At 49.4% G+C, this 15,822-nt stretch overlaps 2 protein-coding genes across 3 annotated transcripts in view; one reads left to right on the top strand and one right to left on the bottom strand.

Annotated features, from left to right (window-relative positions):
• The window catches only part of Tmem218 (transmembrane protein 218), a 27,757-nt gene extending 25,430 nt beyond the window's left edge, over nt 1–2,327 (top strand). For both annotated transcript variants that reach the window (XM_010628696.3, XM_010628697.2), the window contains exon 5: nt 464–2,327. In XM_010628696.3, coding sequence (XP_010626998.1) covers nt 464–598 — 135 coding nt within the window. In that variant the 3' untranslated portion in view covers nt 599–2,327. The remainder of the gene's footprint in view (nt 1–463) is intronic.
• Nucleotides 2,328–7,463: 5,136 nt separating this feature from the next.
• Nucleotides 7,464–15,822, bottom strand: part of Slc37a2 (solute carrier family 37 member 2) — a 25,201-nt gene continuing 16,842 nt past the window's right edge. The window contains exons 8-19 of the mRNA XM_010628733.3: nt 15,118–15,284; nt 14,517–14,554; nt 14,131–14,283; nt 13,745–13,835; nt 12,292–12,354; nt 11,895–11,980; nt 11,348–11,396; nt 11,106–11,179; nt 10,801–10,879; nt 10,603–10,700; nt 10,275–10,339; nt 7,464–8,397 (exon numbers count right to left, since the gene is read on the bottom strand). Of these exons, the coding sequence (XP_010627035.2) occupies nt 8,382–8,397; nt 10,275–10,339; nt 10,603–10,700; nt 10,801–10,879; nt 11,106–11,179; nt 11,348–11,396; nt 11,895–11,980; nt 12,292–12,354; nt 13,745–13,835; nt 14,131–14,283; nt 14,517–14,554; nt 15,118–15,284 (979 nt within the window). The 3' untranslated portion in view covers nt 7,464–8,381. The remainder of the gene's footprint in view (nt 8,398–10,274; nt 10,340–10,602; nt 10,701–10,800; nt 10,880–11,105; nt 11,180–11,347; nt 11,397–11,894; nt 11,981–12,291; nt 12,355–13,744; nt 13,836–14,130; nt 14,284–14,516; nt 14,555–15,117; nt 15,285–15,822) is intronic.

The following is a 15,822-nucleotide window of genomic DNA, read 5'->3' as shown; positions in this document are numbered from 1 at the left end:
ATATATTTGTTTTGTTTTTTTTTTTGTACTGGGGATTGAACTTGGGTCTTTGTGCTTGCAAGGCAGGCCACCAAACCGCTGAGCTAAATCCCCAGCCCAATATATTATTATATTTTAATGTATATTTATGAGCCTTCCTAGGACTAAGTAAGCTACCTGTTAACGCTTTCAGGTAACTGATTGCAGAACATGAAGGAATTCATGCAGAAATTTCGAAGCATTTATAAACCTCCTAAATTGAGTTATTCCTTCCCTGCATTTAGTAATCCTTTGTATCTCCTACTCAAGGAGTTGAGGAAAAAAACCATTCTTAAGAACTTGCAGAGGAAGCTTATGACAGGATGTTACTGGAAGTTCCACATGTGAATGAACAGAATCTCAGTGCATTCATCATAGGTTTCAGATTAATACAGCCCAGACGCTGATGTGGAAGGGATTTCATCTTAATGCTTTCTTTCCCCAGATTGTGGATGCCTTTTTCATTGGGCGCTATGTCCTGCTGGCTTTCCTCAGCGCTGTCTTCCTCGGGAGCCTCTTCTTAGTTCTAACTCACCATGTCCTGGAGCCGGTCTACGCCAAACCACTGCGGTCCCCCTGAGCACTGTCCAGGAAGCAGAGATCCTGGCCTCCTGTGCTTCATGTGGCTGCCATTGATGAGCAGAAAGTCACTCTGCGGAGCCTTGTTTTTACAGCCTTCGTGTTTTAAGAGCAGAAGGAGAGTCAGTCCTCACTGAGATAACTGTCTTGAGTCCTGGACTCTAGAAACAGGGTTGCGAAATTGTTCCTGTGGGACATAGTCTCATCTGATTGTTGTCTTCTTGCTGTCTGTACTTTGGGAATTTTGTCAGTTTGGAAAGGGAAATAGTCATCTGCTTACAGCAGATTTTCAGTAGTTACTAGTAAGTGGATTTTGGAGGACTTTGGCTTCTGCTGTCTAGTAGAAGAATCTGGGCCTTTTTGGTAAGAGTGTGAAAAAAAAAAATTTTTTTTTGTACCGTGGAATAAACCCAGGGTCTTCACACTGAGCTACAGCCCCAGACTTTTTTTATGAGACAGGGCTTGCTGAGTTGTTCAGGTAGGACTTGAACTTCCCATCCTCCCACTTCAGCCTCTCAACTGCTGGGATTACAGGTATGTGTGAGATTTCTAATTATGAGGTTGGACTCACTTAGAAAGGAAAGGTACTTAAATGCAAAAGTTATTTTCATGCATAATGTGGAAGGCTTATTTAGATGTTATCAACCAGTCTGCGTATAATTCCACAGAACTCTATAAAGGTAACAGGAGTCACTTTCCTCTTCGCTAATAAAGCAATAAACAACACTCAACAGCTAACTTTCACATCACACTTTTAGCCACAGCTTTCTGAAGCTAGCAATCTTACATTTGAAGGTTGTTTGGGAATTAGAGGGGAGGTTTATAAATGGTGGGTGTCTGCCATAAATCTCTGGATCCTTTTTCTTCTAGGATCTGTGGTCTCTGTGTGCCTCATTTAATTACCAGATGAGTTTTTTGGGGGTTGTGATCTCTTTTTATCTTTTAATGCTTTCTCCGAGCTAGTTGAGAATGTACATTCTCGACATTAGATTCTGATACCTGTCTAATCTCCCAGACTCCATGAAGTTTGTCATTAAATGGATGGGCTGTGGTCCAGTCTGGAGCTCTGTATAGTGTCCCGTGTGAGTCCGTATCAGGAGGCTGAAGGATCTGCACTGAAAGCCAGGAGACAATGTCCAAGGTGAAAGCTAAAACTGGAGCTCTTCCAAAGGAAACAGAAGCTAACCTTCCTTCTTCAGTTCCCTTTTAAAAGCATTCTGGCAATGATCTTCCCTAGGGTGGGTCTTCCACACCCGACTATGCTGAGCCAGTTTAGTTGGGCATTATTTACTCAAATCAGTCAACCATCACACCCACTAAGCTCTGTAGAATTTTGAAAGCTTCAGGGAGATTAAGGCCACTTCTCCATGCTTTCTGGCCTGAATCCTGTTGTTAGGGTAGGGAGGTTCCCCAGTCCTGTCTCCCTTGAGGGGCTCAGCCCTAAATGTCAGGCAAGAGCTGCTGTCTAGCAAGAGTTCTGGGCTGGTGTCAGGTGGAGTTGTCACTCCACTTAAAACATCTCCTTCATCTCCTTCGTTTGGGAAAGCTTTGCAGAGAAAGCTTTCTTCAGAAAGCCTTAAAGGAAATCATTTTTTCCAGTTTAAAAAAAATTTATGTTTTTATCAGCACACATTTGCCGTACATGACAGTCGCGATCATAGGGAATTTCTACCTATATATAATAGGTCTTAATTCTTTTTTTCCCGTTCACCTCCCCATTTACAAAATCTTTTCCCTTTGTATCCTTCCAATCTTTTTTTAATCCCCTTTTCCTTTTCCCTCCTTGTTCCCTTGCTCTTCTTCCCTTTTGAATATGTTCTTCCTACTTCCCAATATTTATCCTCCCTTTGCTCCTTATTTACCTCTTGGGTTTCTCACACCAGAGAATCTGATATTTAAATTCGTGTGTCTGATTTATTTCACTTACAATTATGGCCTAGAGGAGATTAAGAAAGGAAATTGTTTCATAATCTGGCCAAGGAACACCCCTCCATGCTTATCGCATGAGAAAGAAGGGAAAACAGGGCAGACTGGGGCTCACGGTCTCTGGCACCCCTCTGACATGAACACTGAAGCTTCCGGATGTCCACCTGTGCACAAATGTGGGGCCTGCCACAGTGGGATGCTGCCTGCCTTCTAACAAGCGCAAGTGATCATTGCACCTTCTCCCACGACACTTGCTGAAAAAGCAACTCTGGGAAAGCCCTTATTCCTCCAAAAAAGGTGCCCAGCTATTGATTTATAGTAGAGAGGTGAGTATTTACATGGAGAAAAATGTGTTAAAGTTGGAAAAACTAAACTCCTTCTCAAATAACACTACCAATGCTGCAATTTTTAAACCTGATGTGACTGACTGATATAAGGCTGGCTTTGAGGAAAAAAATATACTTTGTACAGTGTATTTCAACTAGGCCTGCCTTCTGTAGTTCCGGGTCTGTAATTACCAGCTGCAGTAAAATGGATGATAGGTTATTTTTTCCTGCATCTCCAGAAAATCATGCGAGGCCCTGGAACAAAACCCCCATTGGGTTGGTGCGTGAAGTGGAGGACTGAGAGAGCTCAGTGCATTTCAGAGACTTGAGCACGGGATGCATATACAGTCAGTATACAGTCTGAGATGGTGCCACATGTCATGGTCTTCCTGGAGACAGGGCTTGCAGCCCCCCTCGAAATAGAAATCATCTCAATGTTTCCCTGACCATTCAATGGTCACTTGGACTCAGTGTAGGTCATGCTGTTCTCTTCCCTCTCCAGAGACTGGTAGATCCCTGCTGTTTAGAAGTTTGGGAGGGAGAGTAAATCCAGGCTCCAGGCTTTGCAAACTTGTCTCCCATCAAGCTAAATTAAAAGAACACCACCTCACCACCCGCTTCTCCCTTCCCCCAAATAGAGATGTTTGTTTGATCCTTTAGGTGGTGCTCTGTGTTATGTGAAGTTTCTCAAGCCAGCAAAGGACTTGGCAATTGCTTGATAAATTCCTTAAATTTCTCATTTATAAAAATAGAATACGAATGTTCCTTTTTTGATGCAGGGTATCTGGCATTTAAGAAGTGCATGACTTTGGGGTCCTGGGGGGTGCCTAGCACCCCTGTGACACACAGCGGTGTCACACACCTATCTGGCACAGAGCGGTGGTCCTGCTGGACCAGCCAATCACTGGATCAGCCTGTCCTCCCTGTCTCCCTACCTCCATCTCAGGACAAAGACATCCCAGTTACTTTAACGTGGTTTTACTCCAACAAAGGAATCTCTTTCTTGTTCTGTCAAGACAAACTTTTCTTTTATTGACTATTTCGTTGGTGCTGCATCTGAAGCGTTTGTGTTTTATTCTCAGTATAAAAAGAAACCTGCTGCCATTATTTTACAGAGGAAAAACAGAAAAAGGGGGAAACACATTTTAAAAGCTACATAGCTAGTTAGCAGTGGCACTCAAAATGTGACACTAGCCCAGCCTCCCAGATGGACCCCTCACATCTCGTTTCTTAGTTTACGCATCATTTTTGGCTTTCAAACAACTCGTTTTCTCACTGGTTAATGCTGTATTTTAGCTATTTATACCTGTTCATTTCCTTAACTTATACCCAAAAGGGTAAAAAAAGTACCATTAAATAATTCTAAGTAACAATGATTGTACAAATAAATTTCATTTTAACTCCTTAGCTTAAACCTTTTAAGTATTTGGCTGTAGTTATACAGAAACAAGTTTCCAGATGTGGGAATCAGAACCGTATGGAAAGGAGCCTGGAAAAGTGTTGATTATCCTCATAGGAGCATAAAAACTGAGGATTGGAAAGGATTTTATAGTTCATAGAGTTCAACCTTTAATCCTCCAGATACATCCCAAAAGTTAGAAAGAAGTGCACTTCACATGCTGAAATCACACAATTTTTATTACATTTGGCAAACATGTGCCAGGTATTTTTCTAAGTAGGCTGTAAGCAGTAACTCCTGTCATCACGCATTAGCCCTGCAAAGTAGGTCCTCTTACTATCCCCACTTCAGAGGGCACAGCACAGACTGGTGAGCTGGGTCCCTCAAGGCCACTGTGCAAGGGTGAGGCAGGGGCCAGGATTTGAAGTCAGGCAGTTTGGCTCCACATCTAGTCCTTTCTATTACTCTATGTTGCTATGTAAGACGGAAACAGGACAAGAAGGGATCAGGATCAGGCAATGTAAATCTACTTGATAAAAACACTGTGGAGAAGCAGCTGACTCTTGTGGAAATTCCAGAATCTTAGGAATTGGGCAAGAGTCTGGCGCAAAGCGATTAAAAGACAACTGGGACCTCAGAGGACTTCACTGATCAAACCTATGTTTTTGGCAGGTCTGTGTTCTATTAAACTTTGGCCTCCTTTATTGATAAGCACCAAACCATTGAGCAGCTATAGTAGTAGACTTTTCCAGAAGGATATAAAGGATTCTGTGCTTACATGCTGTATGGCTGTCCCCCTATTTGTTTTTAAACTTTGGGGATTTCATTGTTTTCCTGTCTAAATTGACTGTTTCCTAGGTTTACTGTATTAGCTTCCCATTCCTATCGTGATGGATAACCACTATAGTGATTCAGGACAACAAATTTATCTTAGAGTTCTGGAGATCAAAATTAGAAATGAGCTTTATGGGGCTAAAGAAAAGACTTGGAGCCTCTAAGGGAGAATCCTCTTCCTTTCCGTTTCCAGCATGTAGAAGTCACTCGCATTCCCTGGTGGGTGCGGGGTGGCATCTTCCAGCCTCTGACACTTCTGCCTTGCTCTGTGATTTATAAGGAACCTTGTGGCTCCATCGGGTCTCCCTGACAAGCCAGGTAGTCTCCCCATCTCAAGATCCTTCCTTAATCACATTGGCCAAGTCTCATTTGCCAGGTAAAGGTAAATATGTACTGGAGGTGGGAATTAGCATGTGGTATCTTGACCCAGCAGGGGCACATGCTACCTACCACAGAATGCATACACTGCACAGCCCCATCTTCCAGCTGTAAGGATCACCTCCTTCCACCCCCCACCCAGCATTTCCCTATCCCTACAACTTCAGGTGCAACATGTTACTTCATCCACTTCTTATTTCCCTCCAGCAACTCTCCCCACCCCCACCCCAAACCCCCAGGCCATCCTGAGTTCCTTCTTCTCAATCCAGGTCTTAGTCCCAACTGAAGCTTTATCAAAAGCTTCTTTCCCATTCTTTCCATTGCTTCTTGTATCCCCCACCCCACTCTAGCCCAACCTCCCAATGGATCTCTAAAGGAGAAACGCAAAAAGAGTTATTGCTTTTTAATTACAAGTGCTATTGTAGCATCTATAAGGAAGAACATTTTAAGCTTAATTGAGACCAAATGTGAAGTTAAATTAAATGAATAACTAATTAATGTAATGCTCTTGCATTAGCCCCGTGTGAGTGTGAGGGCCCAGAGAGAAGGCAGGTACCAGGCCTCTGTTGAACACTCAGTGCCCAGCTGAGGGGCAGGGAGCCTGGAGCTGGGAGGTGAGTGCAAAGGGGCGGAGCTCAGGGCTGCCCTCCCCGCTCAGCTGGGCTCTAGCGCTCCCACATGCCTTTCCCACCTCTCTAGTGCCGCCTTCTCTGCTGGTAGGAGCACTTTGTCTCGAGTCTCATGCTCACTCCCCGCTTCACTTCCCTCACTGCCTTATCAAGCCAGTCATCCAAGGCCTAAGCCTTGCACAGATTCCTGGGATCATCCCCGCCAGTCCATCTCGTCAGGGCTGGACTGACAGTAGCAGCACTCTCACCGTGAGTCACTACCTTTATTTCTTCTGTTCTTTATTAACATTTTCATATTCCCTATCTTGTCCTCAAGGCAGGGAGTGCATTTAATACTTACCACCCTTCACAGCAATTCTGTGAAGTACGGAATGTTATTACCATTTTTTGAGGAAACAGATGTAAACGTAGTAAGAAGTAAAGCTGAGGAAGAGAAGGCTTCAAAAAAGTCCTCCTTTCAAGCTTGACTTTCATAGAACAAAGTTGGCCCAAGGGAACCCCTCCTGTCTCCATGCTTAAAGCAGGCCAGCAACAGAGAACATGGCGGGTTTTACCACGGGATTGTATCGCCATCTAGTGGCCTAGGGAAATAACAGTTTCCTCAAATGGGTCCGGCCTAAGTGATGATGTCATAGCTCTTCCTGGTCTTCAGAAAGCTGAGCAGGAAGCCACACATCACAGCTTCTCCGCCTGAGGGCTCTGAGGACTTAGAGGTTGCTGGAGGACTCCTACTTTCTGAGCTGAAGTGAGCATAATGCATAGGAGGCTTACTGAGTTGTCACCACCACACAGCATACACTGCACTTTACTGCTCAGGCGGGTGTGTTCAGCTATCACACCTGCCATGCAGCATCCTAATAAATGCAATGACTGTGTCTAGCATGGACTCTAGACTCCCTGCGTGCTCCAAGAGTCATGGGCATCATGAGCATGCTGGTGGTCACCGGCCCCTGCACACCAATCTGGTGGCCCCAGGACACTGCCTCAACCACCTGTATGAACACTACTTGCTGCTGCCATGCCAAGCCCTGCTAATGATGAGCACAGGTTCAGCTGGCAAAAGAAGTCTGCATGGTGCTGATGGGCAGCTGAAGAGCTCAGGTGGACATGCCAGGAGCCAGCCTGCTGTGTCAGTCTGGGACTTGGGGTGGAGGGAGTGTGTGCATCAGAACACTGGTAGGGGTGCTACAGGTGTCTCCAAGCAACTGCACATTAGCAGCTGCTCAGTGGGCCAGGCAGCATGCCCATTTCCTTTCTTTTTTTTTTTTTTTTTTTAATTTTTTTGGTACCGGGGTTTGAACTCGGGTCCTTGCGCTTAAAAAAAATTTCCTTTCTTTTTGTTTTTTTTTTCTTAACTTTTTTGGTACCGGGGATCAAACTCAGGACCTTGCGCTTGCAAGGCAGGCAGTGGCACCACTGAGCTAAATCCCCGACCCAGCATCCCCTTTTCTTCTGCCCCCAGTGCTCAGGGCAAAAGTCCTTTCTCTGTCCATTGTCCCCTTCATTCCTACAGCAGCACTGGCACATAGTGAGGCCTCAGTAACCCCTGGGATTTCATTTTCAAAATGGTTAATATACACACAGGTATTTTCAGTCATGCTCAGCCCTGTCAGTCCCCACAGTACTGACCTTGATGTCACCAGCCACTGAGACATTGTCAGGGCCTAAGGACCAGGGTGAGGCAAGGGAGGTTCATTCTCAGGGTGGGCACAGCATGAGCCAGGGAGCCCATGATATCGGGTGCCTGCCCTAGGTGCCCCCTGGCCCTACCCTAGTCTTGCCCTGGAAGAACAGTCGCAATGCTTTAATCAAAGCCACAAAGGGAGTTATAAACAGATCAAAGGGAGGATAGAAGAAGAGGGTGGAACTTGAGGAAATAGAGAAGATTGGCTCCTGACAAAGGGACAAAGGAAGGTTGGGCACATTTGAAATGGGGTGAGATGTCCCCTAGGGCACAGGCTGATTGCAGAGATTAAAATCTAACTGGGGGTGGGGAGAGACACACCTCGGACCCTAGAGAACGTCTGTCTTTGCCTCAGAATCTGAGCATGCGCTCTGGTACTGGCAGCCCCAGGGCTCAGAACCTTGAGTCTTTGGTTTCCTCATACTTGGCAGTCCCCTTTCCATGGCCAGTCTTCAGCACCCTTAGCAGCCCTGTAGGTTGGGCTGGGCTGGTTGGGGTTAGATCAGGAGTCTTTGTTTCTCCCCTCAGTGGAAGTTTCTGTTGTCTTCCCATGGGGAGCTGTTTGGGGACCCAGTGGGGACCCTCCACGATTCAGTTCCAACTGAGGCTCATATTTCTTTATAGCTGCAATGAAGAGAGAGAAGATGGAAGAGAAAGTGAGATGCAACTTAATAAGCTCTGCCATTCATCTCTGCTCCTTGTAACTAGGTCTCCCTTTTACCTCTTGGGCAAGAACCAATAAATAAGCCAATAAACCAGAAAAACACAAAAGACTTTAAGATATTGATGTCACATGTGAAGCTTTACAAAGCTGTTTCACGTAGTCCATCTCATGTCAGCCTCAGATCAACTCTGCCAAGTACTGAGTGATAAGCATCCCCATTGTACACAAGACACAGAGGACCTGGGGATGCGTCCATGGTCTGAGAGCCAGGATTGTCCGGGGACTGCAGATCCCCCCACCCCAGTGCTCTCTGTTCCAGAAAAATCCCTGCATGCCTCCACAGTCCTGCCATAGAGGAGGCCCTGCTTGGTGCTGGAAAAGCCAGCCCCACCGACCTGGGTCTGCCAGGATCAGAACCAGCCCCTGTCTGCAAGTGAGAGCACCTGACTCCAGGTGGCTGAGAATAGCTACAGTATCTAAGGCTGCTCTCCATTCTGGGAAGAGAGCAACACTCATGAAATATTCCTCCTTTTCCCTTTCTGCTTCTTTTCTTCACCTCCCAGAATCTCTCAACTGAAGGAAATAAGCCAAGCTGTCCAGTCTTGGGCTGAAGGTGTTGCTTAATAGTGGAGTGCTTGCCTAGCATGCCCAAGGGCCTGAGTTCCATCCTTAGCACTACTAAAGCAAACAAACAAAAAATACCAAGGCTGTCTGATTGCCTGGTCCCCTCCTCTAGGACAGAACAAGGCAGGACAGACACAATGAATGTTTCCTGCTTTTAGGCTTGCTTCCCGGTTTCAGTTTTTCTCCTCACAGTATACTTAAAGCAGAGAACTTCCTCAGATACCACTCGGTTACCATGATGCCAGGGCAGTGATGGCAAATCCTTTAGAGCTTTCAGAGCCCACTGTGGCATATGTAACATAGGTTCACCACCACTGCCCCAGGGGGTTCTTCTCATATTTACCATCCCATCCAGGTCCAGGCTCCAGCCAGCTCCTCATTAGTAAAAGGCTCCTGCTCAAAAGGAGCCAGAAAAGCCACAGGGAGAGTCACCCAAGCACCAGCACCAGTGAGCAGCTCAGCCTCTGGCCAGCCCCTGCCTCAGCCACTCTGCCCCCACACCCACCACCAAGGGACACCAGGCAGACAGCTCACCAGGCCAGGCATGGGCATTTGATTCAAATTTTGTTTCAGAGGCTCTGATCAATAGTTGCTTTCTTTTCTCTGCACACCCCAGACAGAGGGACCAGAAAAACTTGGTTTCTGAACTTCAGGAGTCACCTGCAGCTCAGCCTGAGTTCAGTGGGAAAAGGATTCCCACCTTGGCCCCTCTCTTCTAAGGGTGTGTCCAAAGCCCTGTGCCCTTCAGGGGAGAGGCTGCTAGCTTTTATGGCATCTCAGACCCCCTGAGAGACCCTTCTCAAGTACCATGCTCTGCCCAGGTTGAGTCTCTGGACCTGGCTCCCAAGAAAAAAAGAGAAAGTTGGGGGAAAAAATCATATCAAGGAGAGAGGATTTGCATATAGCCCGTGTTCTAATGGCATATTAGTCACCGACTTGAAGAAAATACTCACAAAAGTCATGGGACTTGAAAATACTATCGCGGGTGGGTTAGGGCCAGACTAGAGCTACAGAGACACATGGGACAACAGAGGACAGGTTAGTGGGGCTGGGATGGGGTGGGGTCCACCCTGCCCACTGGGAAGGCTGGTTCAAAGTCCTCGAGGTTTGGGGTGAACCAGCCGCAGACTGGGTGAAGGGTGCTGAGCCCTGGCGGGGTTCCCAAAGGAAGTAAGGTTGGGACAGATGGGGCTTCGGCTGCCAGTGGACTCACCCTCTGCCTCTGCTCAGGGACGCCTTCCAAGCCAGGATCTCTTTGTACACCAACCGGCAGAGGAGCTGTGGGGAGTCCAAGGCACAAGAGAAGGCAGGGCAGCATGAGCACCAGCACACGGCTCCCAGGGCCAGCTGGGCAGGGGGCAGGCATCAGAGGAAGGGTTGCAGTTTCACTGGACAGGAGATCACCCCAAGAAGCAAGTGGTTCTGAGCAAGAGGTGGCTTTCTCATTGTTTCAGAAGACCCAATTCTCTGGACCTCCAGAGTTCCAGTATGGCAGGACAGAGCACCCCCAGGATCCCTACGTGCACCCCAAGAAGTCTTACCAAGCAGGCCAGGATGTCAGCGGAGATGAGCATGTAGAAGACATTGTTCCAGCCAGTGGGGGAAATAAGCCCAGCCAGTAGGGGGCCCAGGGCCGCACCTGTATGGAGGGCAGCCGGGTGAGATGGGTCCAAACTTCCCTGCCCGCAGAACACAGCACACCGAAAGGTCTGCCCAAGGGGAGGCCCAGATTCACAGACCTATGGAGCCTGTGCCATCGATGATAGCTGTGACGGTGGAGAGGGCCTTGGCATTGCCTTTCAGGCTCTCATGAGTTCCCTGGAGAGAGAGCAGAGTATGGGGCCCAGCTGAGCACCCAGGAAGAGGTTGACTTGGGGAAGGAAGAAACTACAGCTTGAGATTGAGAGGAAAGAGGAGCCCATGGTGAGTTCTGAAGGACCGTGAGGGTCCTGCCCTTGCAGGGCAAGAAAGGGGAAAGAGCTGAACTCAGAGGCTCTGAGCAGACCCCAGAGCAGCCCCTGGGCCCCAGGAATGGCTCACTTACCAGGTCAGCCGAGACGGCTGTGGTAATGAGTGCATAGGGGCCATTGACCAGGGCCCCGCAGATAATCAGCATCACTGGGGAGCAGCAGAGATGGTTCAGTTAGAGATGAGGGGCACCCACAGCCTCAGAGCGGTGACACCCCAGGCCTCCACCCTCCCAGCCTCTCTGATGCCCCCACGCCCATGTCCTAGGGTCCCCAAGGTGATGTTTTTCCTGTGGACCTGCAGGACGTGTCTTCTTACCTATGGAGCTAGTGATCCCATTCTGGCCCAAGGAATTATACAGAAACATCTGTGAGAAGGGGAGAGAAGCAGAGTTAGACCTCAGTGCCCCTGGCTGGGCTGAAGCCTTGAGTCCAGAACAACCCTGTCCTGCTCTGTAACCCCATTTTGCCTTTTTCCTCCTCCCTCTTACACCCAGACTTCTCAGTCTTTAAGTGTCCCAAGAATGGAAGGTCTAAAACATAATCTGTTTCCCTCATCCTAAAAAGCCTTCTCTCATGCCTAACAGAAAGTTTTTTCCCTCTCTGTGGTCAAGAACTTTAGCAGCCGGTCTTTCTTTTCTCACCACGTCAGTCCCTGATCCCTTTCCAAAAGCTCAAGTCCTGGTCTCCTTCAAGGACTCTCCTGCTGCTCTGTGGACTCTCATTTCTCTCCCTGATGTGTGCATAGTTGTGCACGGGTGTGTGTACACAAGACAGCTGTGTGCACAGATGCAGAGACAGGCACAGTGACAGAGGCCAAGCATGGGCTCACAGGACTCGTGCTGTGCCCTTGAGATCATACGCACCACTGGGGCAGCCAAGATCAGCATGACGCAGCATGTGGTGGCCCTGCCATTGATGTAGTCGGAGACAAGCCCTGCCGTGATGCCACCTGCAACACACACCCACTCACACATGGCCCCAGACGGGGCCACACCACCCCTCCACTAATGCCCAGCCCTGGCCTGGGCCTGCCACCAAGACTCAGCAGAGTTGCTCCCTCCCCTGTACTGATCCCCACAGGAAATCAAGCACAAATGCAATCTTTCTTCGGGTCACCCTGTTGGGCAGGAGCAGAAACAAGAAAACACTCAGGACACCTTTCTTCTCTGGAGCCCATGGCCCAGTGGGCCCACTCCTTCTTTCTGCACCCTACAGAGAAGCAGGGAAGGCAGCCTAGCGTAGAGCAGGTCAGGGCCTCACCTATGATGCCACCAACATCAAAGAGTGTAGACAGGTCCCCAGCCTCCTTGGCACCAAAATGAGCTGTGGAAAACGCAATTATATGATCAGACACAAATGTCGGTTCAAGGCAAACATCCCGAGTGCCCTGGGAAGGATCCTGCAGGGCACTCACCCAGTCCAACTACCTCAGAGGAGGGAGCTGGGTGCAGGGCTTGGCTGGGGCTTCTGTGAGTCTGGCACTTCAGGATTTGCCTGCTCTGGCCTCCAGGCTTCCCCTACAGGATGACGCTGACCTCTCAGAACAGCCTGCAAGCCTGGGATCTGGCTCCTGAAAACCCCGCCCCAGGGGGGCCATCTCTCTCTTGGCGCACAACTGCTCTCGCCAAGCTTTAGCCCACTGTGCACTCTCTCTGCTCCACTCCTGACCTAGCAGGAGGCCCCTCTAGGGCCTGCTCCCAGCCACCTTAGTCTTTGTTAATGCCCAGAGCCAGGAGGAGACTTGCAGGAAAAAGAGGACCTCATTCTCTGGCTGAATGTCCAGAATTGACCGCATCCACACCCCGAAGGTTGACTCCTAGTTGAAGTCAGCACCAAGGCCACAAAAATCACAGTCTATGAAGCCATCCTAGCAGTCTACCCTGTCACAGACAGAGGCCCCTCATGTGGAGTGGAGGGGCAAGAGCCAGCTGTGTCTCCTATCTAGAGTGAGTTCGTGAGTGGCTGGGCAGCACTGTCCCTCCCAAGGTTGGCAGGGAGTGGAGCAGCCTTGGGTGAGAGGTCCCGGGTGAGAGGTGGAGCCTGAGTCTCATGGGGCTGGGAAGATGGAGTGGGCCACTCCTTGATGGAGCCACCCCACCTATGGAAAAGCGCAGACCCAGGCCAGGTGGACGTGAAGCATCCTTCTTAACCACAGAGGTCATCTCTCCTCATCTGTACAGCCTTGGGCAAAGGCAGGGGCAGAAGAGAGTAAGTAGCCTATGAGGTGGGGCAGTTCACCCAGTGCAGCCTAGCAGACTCCAACATAAAGGCATCAACCTCGTGGCAGAAGAGCCCTGTGGTCACCTGAACACAGTGGGGTGACTTGCCGGGCCTCTCTTGGGCTGGGAGAGGTGCTCACACAGACCTTTTCTAGCACCCCAACCCCATACCTTTGAGCCAAACAGCCCCGAGAGGATTTCTCCTACATGCAGGCTGGAGGAGAAGACAGGACTGCAGAACAGAGCTTTGTGCTACTAATGCCCAAGTCAGCTCCAGGGGAGGGCTGGAGTCAGAGTCTAGGGGGTACACAGGGCTGAGCTTCCCATTTAAACAAATAACTGAACAAATCTCCAGTTTTAGGAGAGGCTCTGCTGAAATCCTGCCTGTGTACTGGAATCATATGCAGCAATGTCAGGGTTGCCTCCCAGGCAATCAGTGGCCTGGGCCTCCTCAGAGACCCCAGCCTCTCAGCTCTTCTTCCCCTGGGACTTACCCACGTTGAAGATATAGAGGGGCAGCCAATAGAGGAAGGTGTAGCTGACCAACTTGGCAAAGAGCAGACACAAAGAGAACTCGATCACACCCTGGGGAGTAGAACGGAAAACACAATAAAAGGGGTCCAAGATCCTCTGGCCAGCAGTGGCCCCAAGAGACAGTTCAGCACCACCCCAGGACTGTCCATTATCCCATACAAAGCAACTTCAAATACACACCCAATCTCAAAAGGGGAAATACGTCTGCTGTGTCCAGACAGGTCTCCCACACTGCCCTCCCCCAGCAGCCAGCTCTCCTGGGAAACCACCGTGCACTTCCAGCACTCTGTCTCCTGACACCTGCTGGAAAAATCCCTCTCTTCCTTAGGTTCCACAAACTTCTTACCGGGATCTTGAGCGCCCCCAGGAAGCTGATGGCGGCAGGCTCAGGGCAGGGCTCCTTGGAGCAGCTGGCTGCAGCCTCCATGCTGCTCTCCCTGTGAGAGTAGGAACTGTTCCCAGGGTCCTGAGGGCTTTCCTGGCTGTCATCCAGCCCACCCTGAGCAGAAGAGAGAAGCCCTCACTGTGGGAACACCCATGTGCCACCACTCCTAGTTGAAAGGATGGCCCAGGTGAAAGACTTAGGCTCCCAGCTTGGAAGGGCTGGATGGACTGCTAGGCTGTCAGGTTGCTGGGGACCCAACCCCAGGGCCTAATTCTTGCTCTGGGTTCCCAATCCTCCCCCTCTGACTGGAGGCGGGCAGGGACAGTGCTGGGAGAGCTCATACTCACGTGGTGCTGTGGAGGGGTGCAGTCCACATCTTCTGGGTCTAAAAAAAAAAAATGACCTCTAGGAAGCTTCCCAAGAGACCAGGCTCTCTCTCACTTCACATGGGGCTTAAGCTGGTGGTAGGGAATAGCCTACCACCTCCCACATGGCCTCCCAGCACAAGGGATTGGGCACCGGGGCTCAGGAGGCAAGGGTTCTAGGCTGGCTTTTCTAACAACTGACTGTTAACTACTGCAGCTCAGATAAAGTGGCGCTATCACTTGGCCTCCCCAACTCACAGGCCTGTAAGAGAATGGGGAAGACCATAGCCATCGGCACAGGATGTAAGCAATCTGGTGCTTCAGATACGTCTGCTCTTTCCCACCCTTCCCAGACCCATCCGGTATTAGCTGAGCACCCACTGCAGGCCAAGCACTGTGAGGACACTGTCTCACTTGAACCTTCAGAAATCCTAGAGCATAGATATTCCTTCTTTACAAATGACAAAAGTGAAGTTCAGAGTCACACAGCTGGTGCACCCACCCCATGACCAGACAACCCCCCAGTACATCCAGCTGCTCTCTTCCACTTGAGGGTTCTTTGGGGAGGGAGCGGTCCACTCACACTCGATGAGGAAGAGGAAGGTAAAGATGCCCATGGCACCGGTGATAATGCCAGGCACAATGAACGACAAGCCCCACTGACTGTTCACCCAGAGGCCGGCGATCAGGGAGCCCAGGATGTTGCCCACAGATGTGTGGGAATTCCAGATGCCCATAATGAACCCTCGCCTGGAGAAGAAGGAAGGAAAGGAGAAAAGAGCAGAAGTTACTGCCCCAGCCAAGCTCAGAGCACTGGCTGCTTCCAGCCTCCAGTACATACCCAATACAGGGGCTCTCAAAGCTCCAAAGACAGTTAGCAAGGAGGCTTTGGCTGGTGTCAAGCAGGTGGCAGCAGGAGCTAGGGTCCCCTTCCCCTTGGCCAGTGCCTTGAGCAAACCCAGAAAGGAGCTCACCACACTAAAGGTGTGGAACTCCCACTCTTTCTTCTCTTTTGCTCCTCAATTTCACTCTAAAGCTGTGGTCTTAAACTGAGGGCGATCCCCCACAACATCCAGTAATATCTGGAGTTTCTTGGTTACAACCCTAGGGTTTGCTACTGACACCTCCTGGGGAGATGAGGAGGATCCCACTAAACACCTACAATGTGTAGGACAGTTCCAAAAGCTGACAGCACTGAGGGTGAAAAATGTTGCTCAGAAGCAACTTGTTTTGCACAAAACCCAGTTCACCAAAAAAAAAAAAAAAAAAAAAAAAAAAGAAAAAAAAA

Source organism: Fukomys damarensis, unplaced genomic scaffold, assembly GCF_012274545.1.
Source record: "Fukomys damarensis isolate Sample0158 unplaced genomic scaffold, DMR_v1.0_HiC HiC_scaffold_16, whole genome shotgun sequence".
NCBI classification, from domain to species: Eukaryota; Metazoa; Chordata; class Mammalia; order Rodentia; family Bathyergidae; genus Fukomys; species Fukomys damarensis.
Note: the sequence above shows the minus strand (reverse complement) of the source record. Positions and strands in the feature narration are given on the sequence as shown.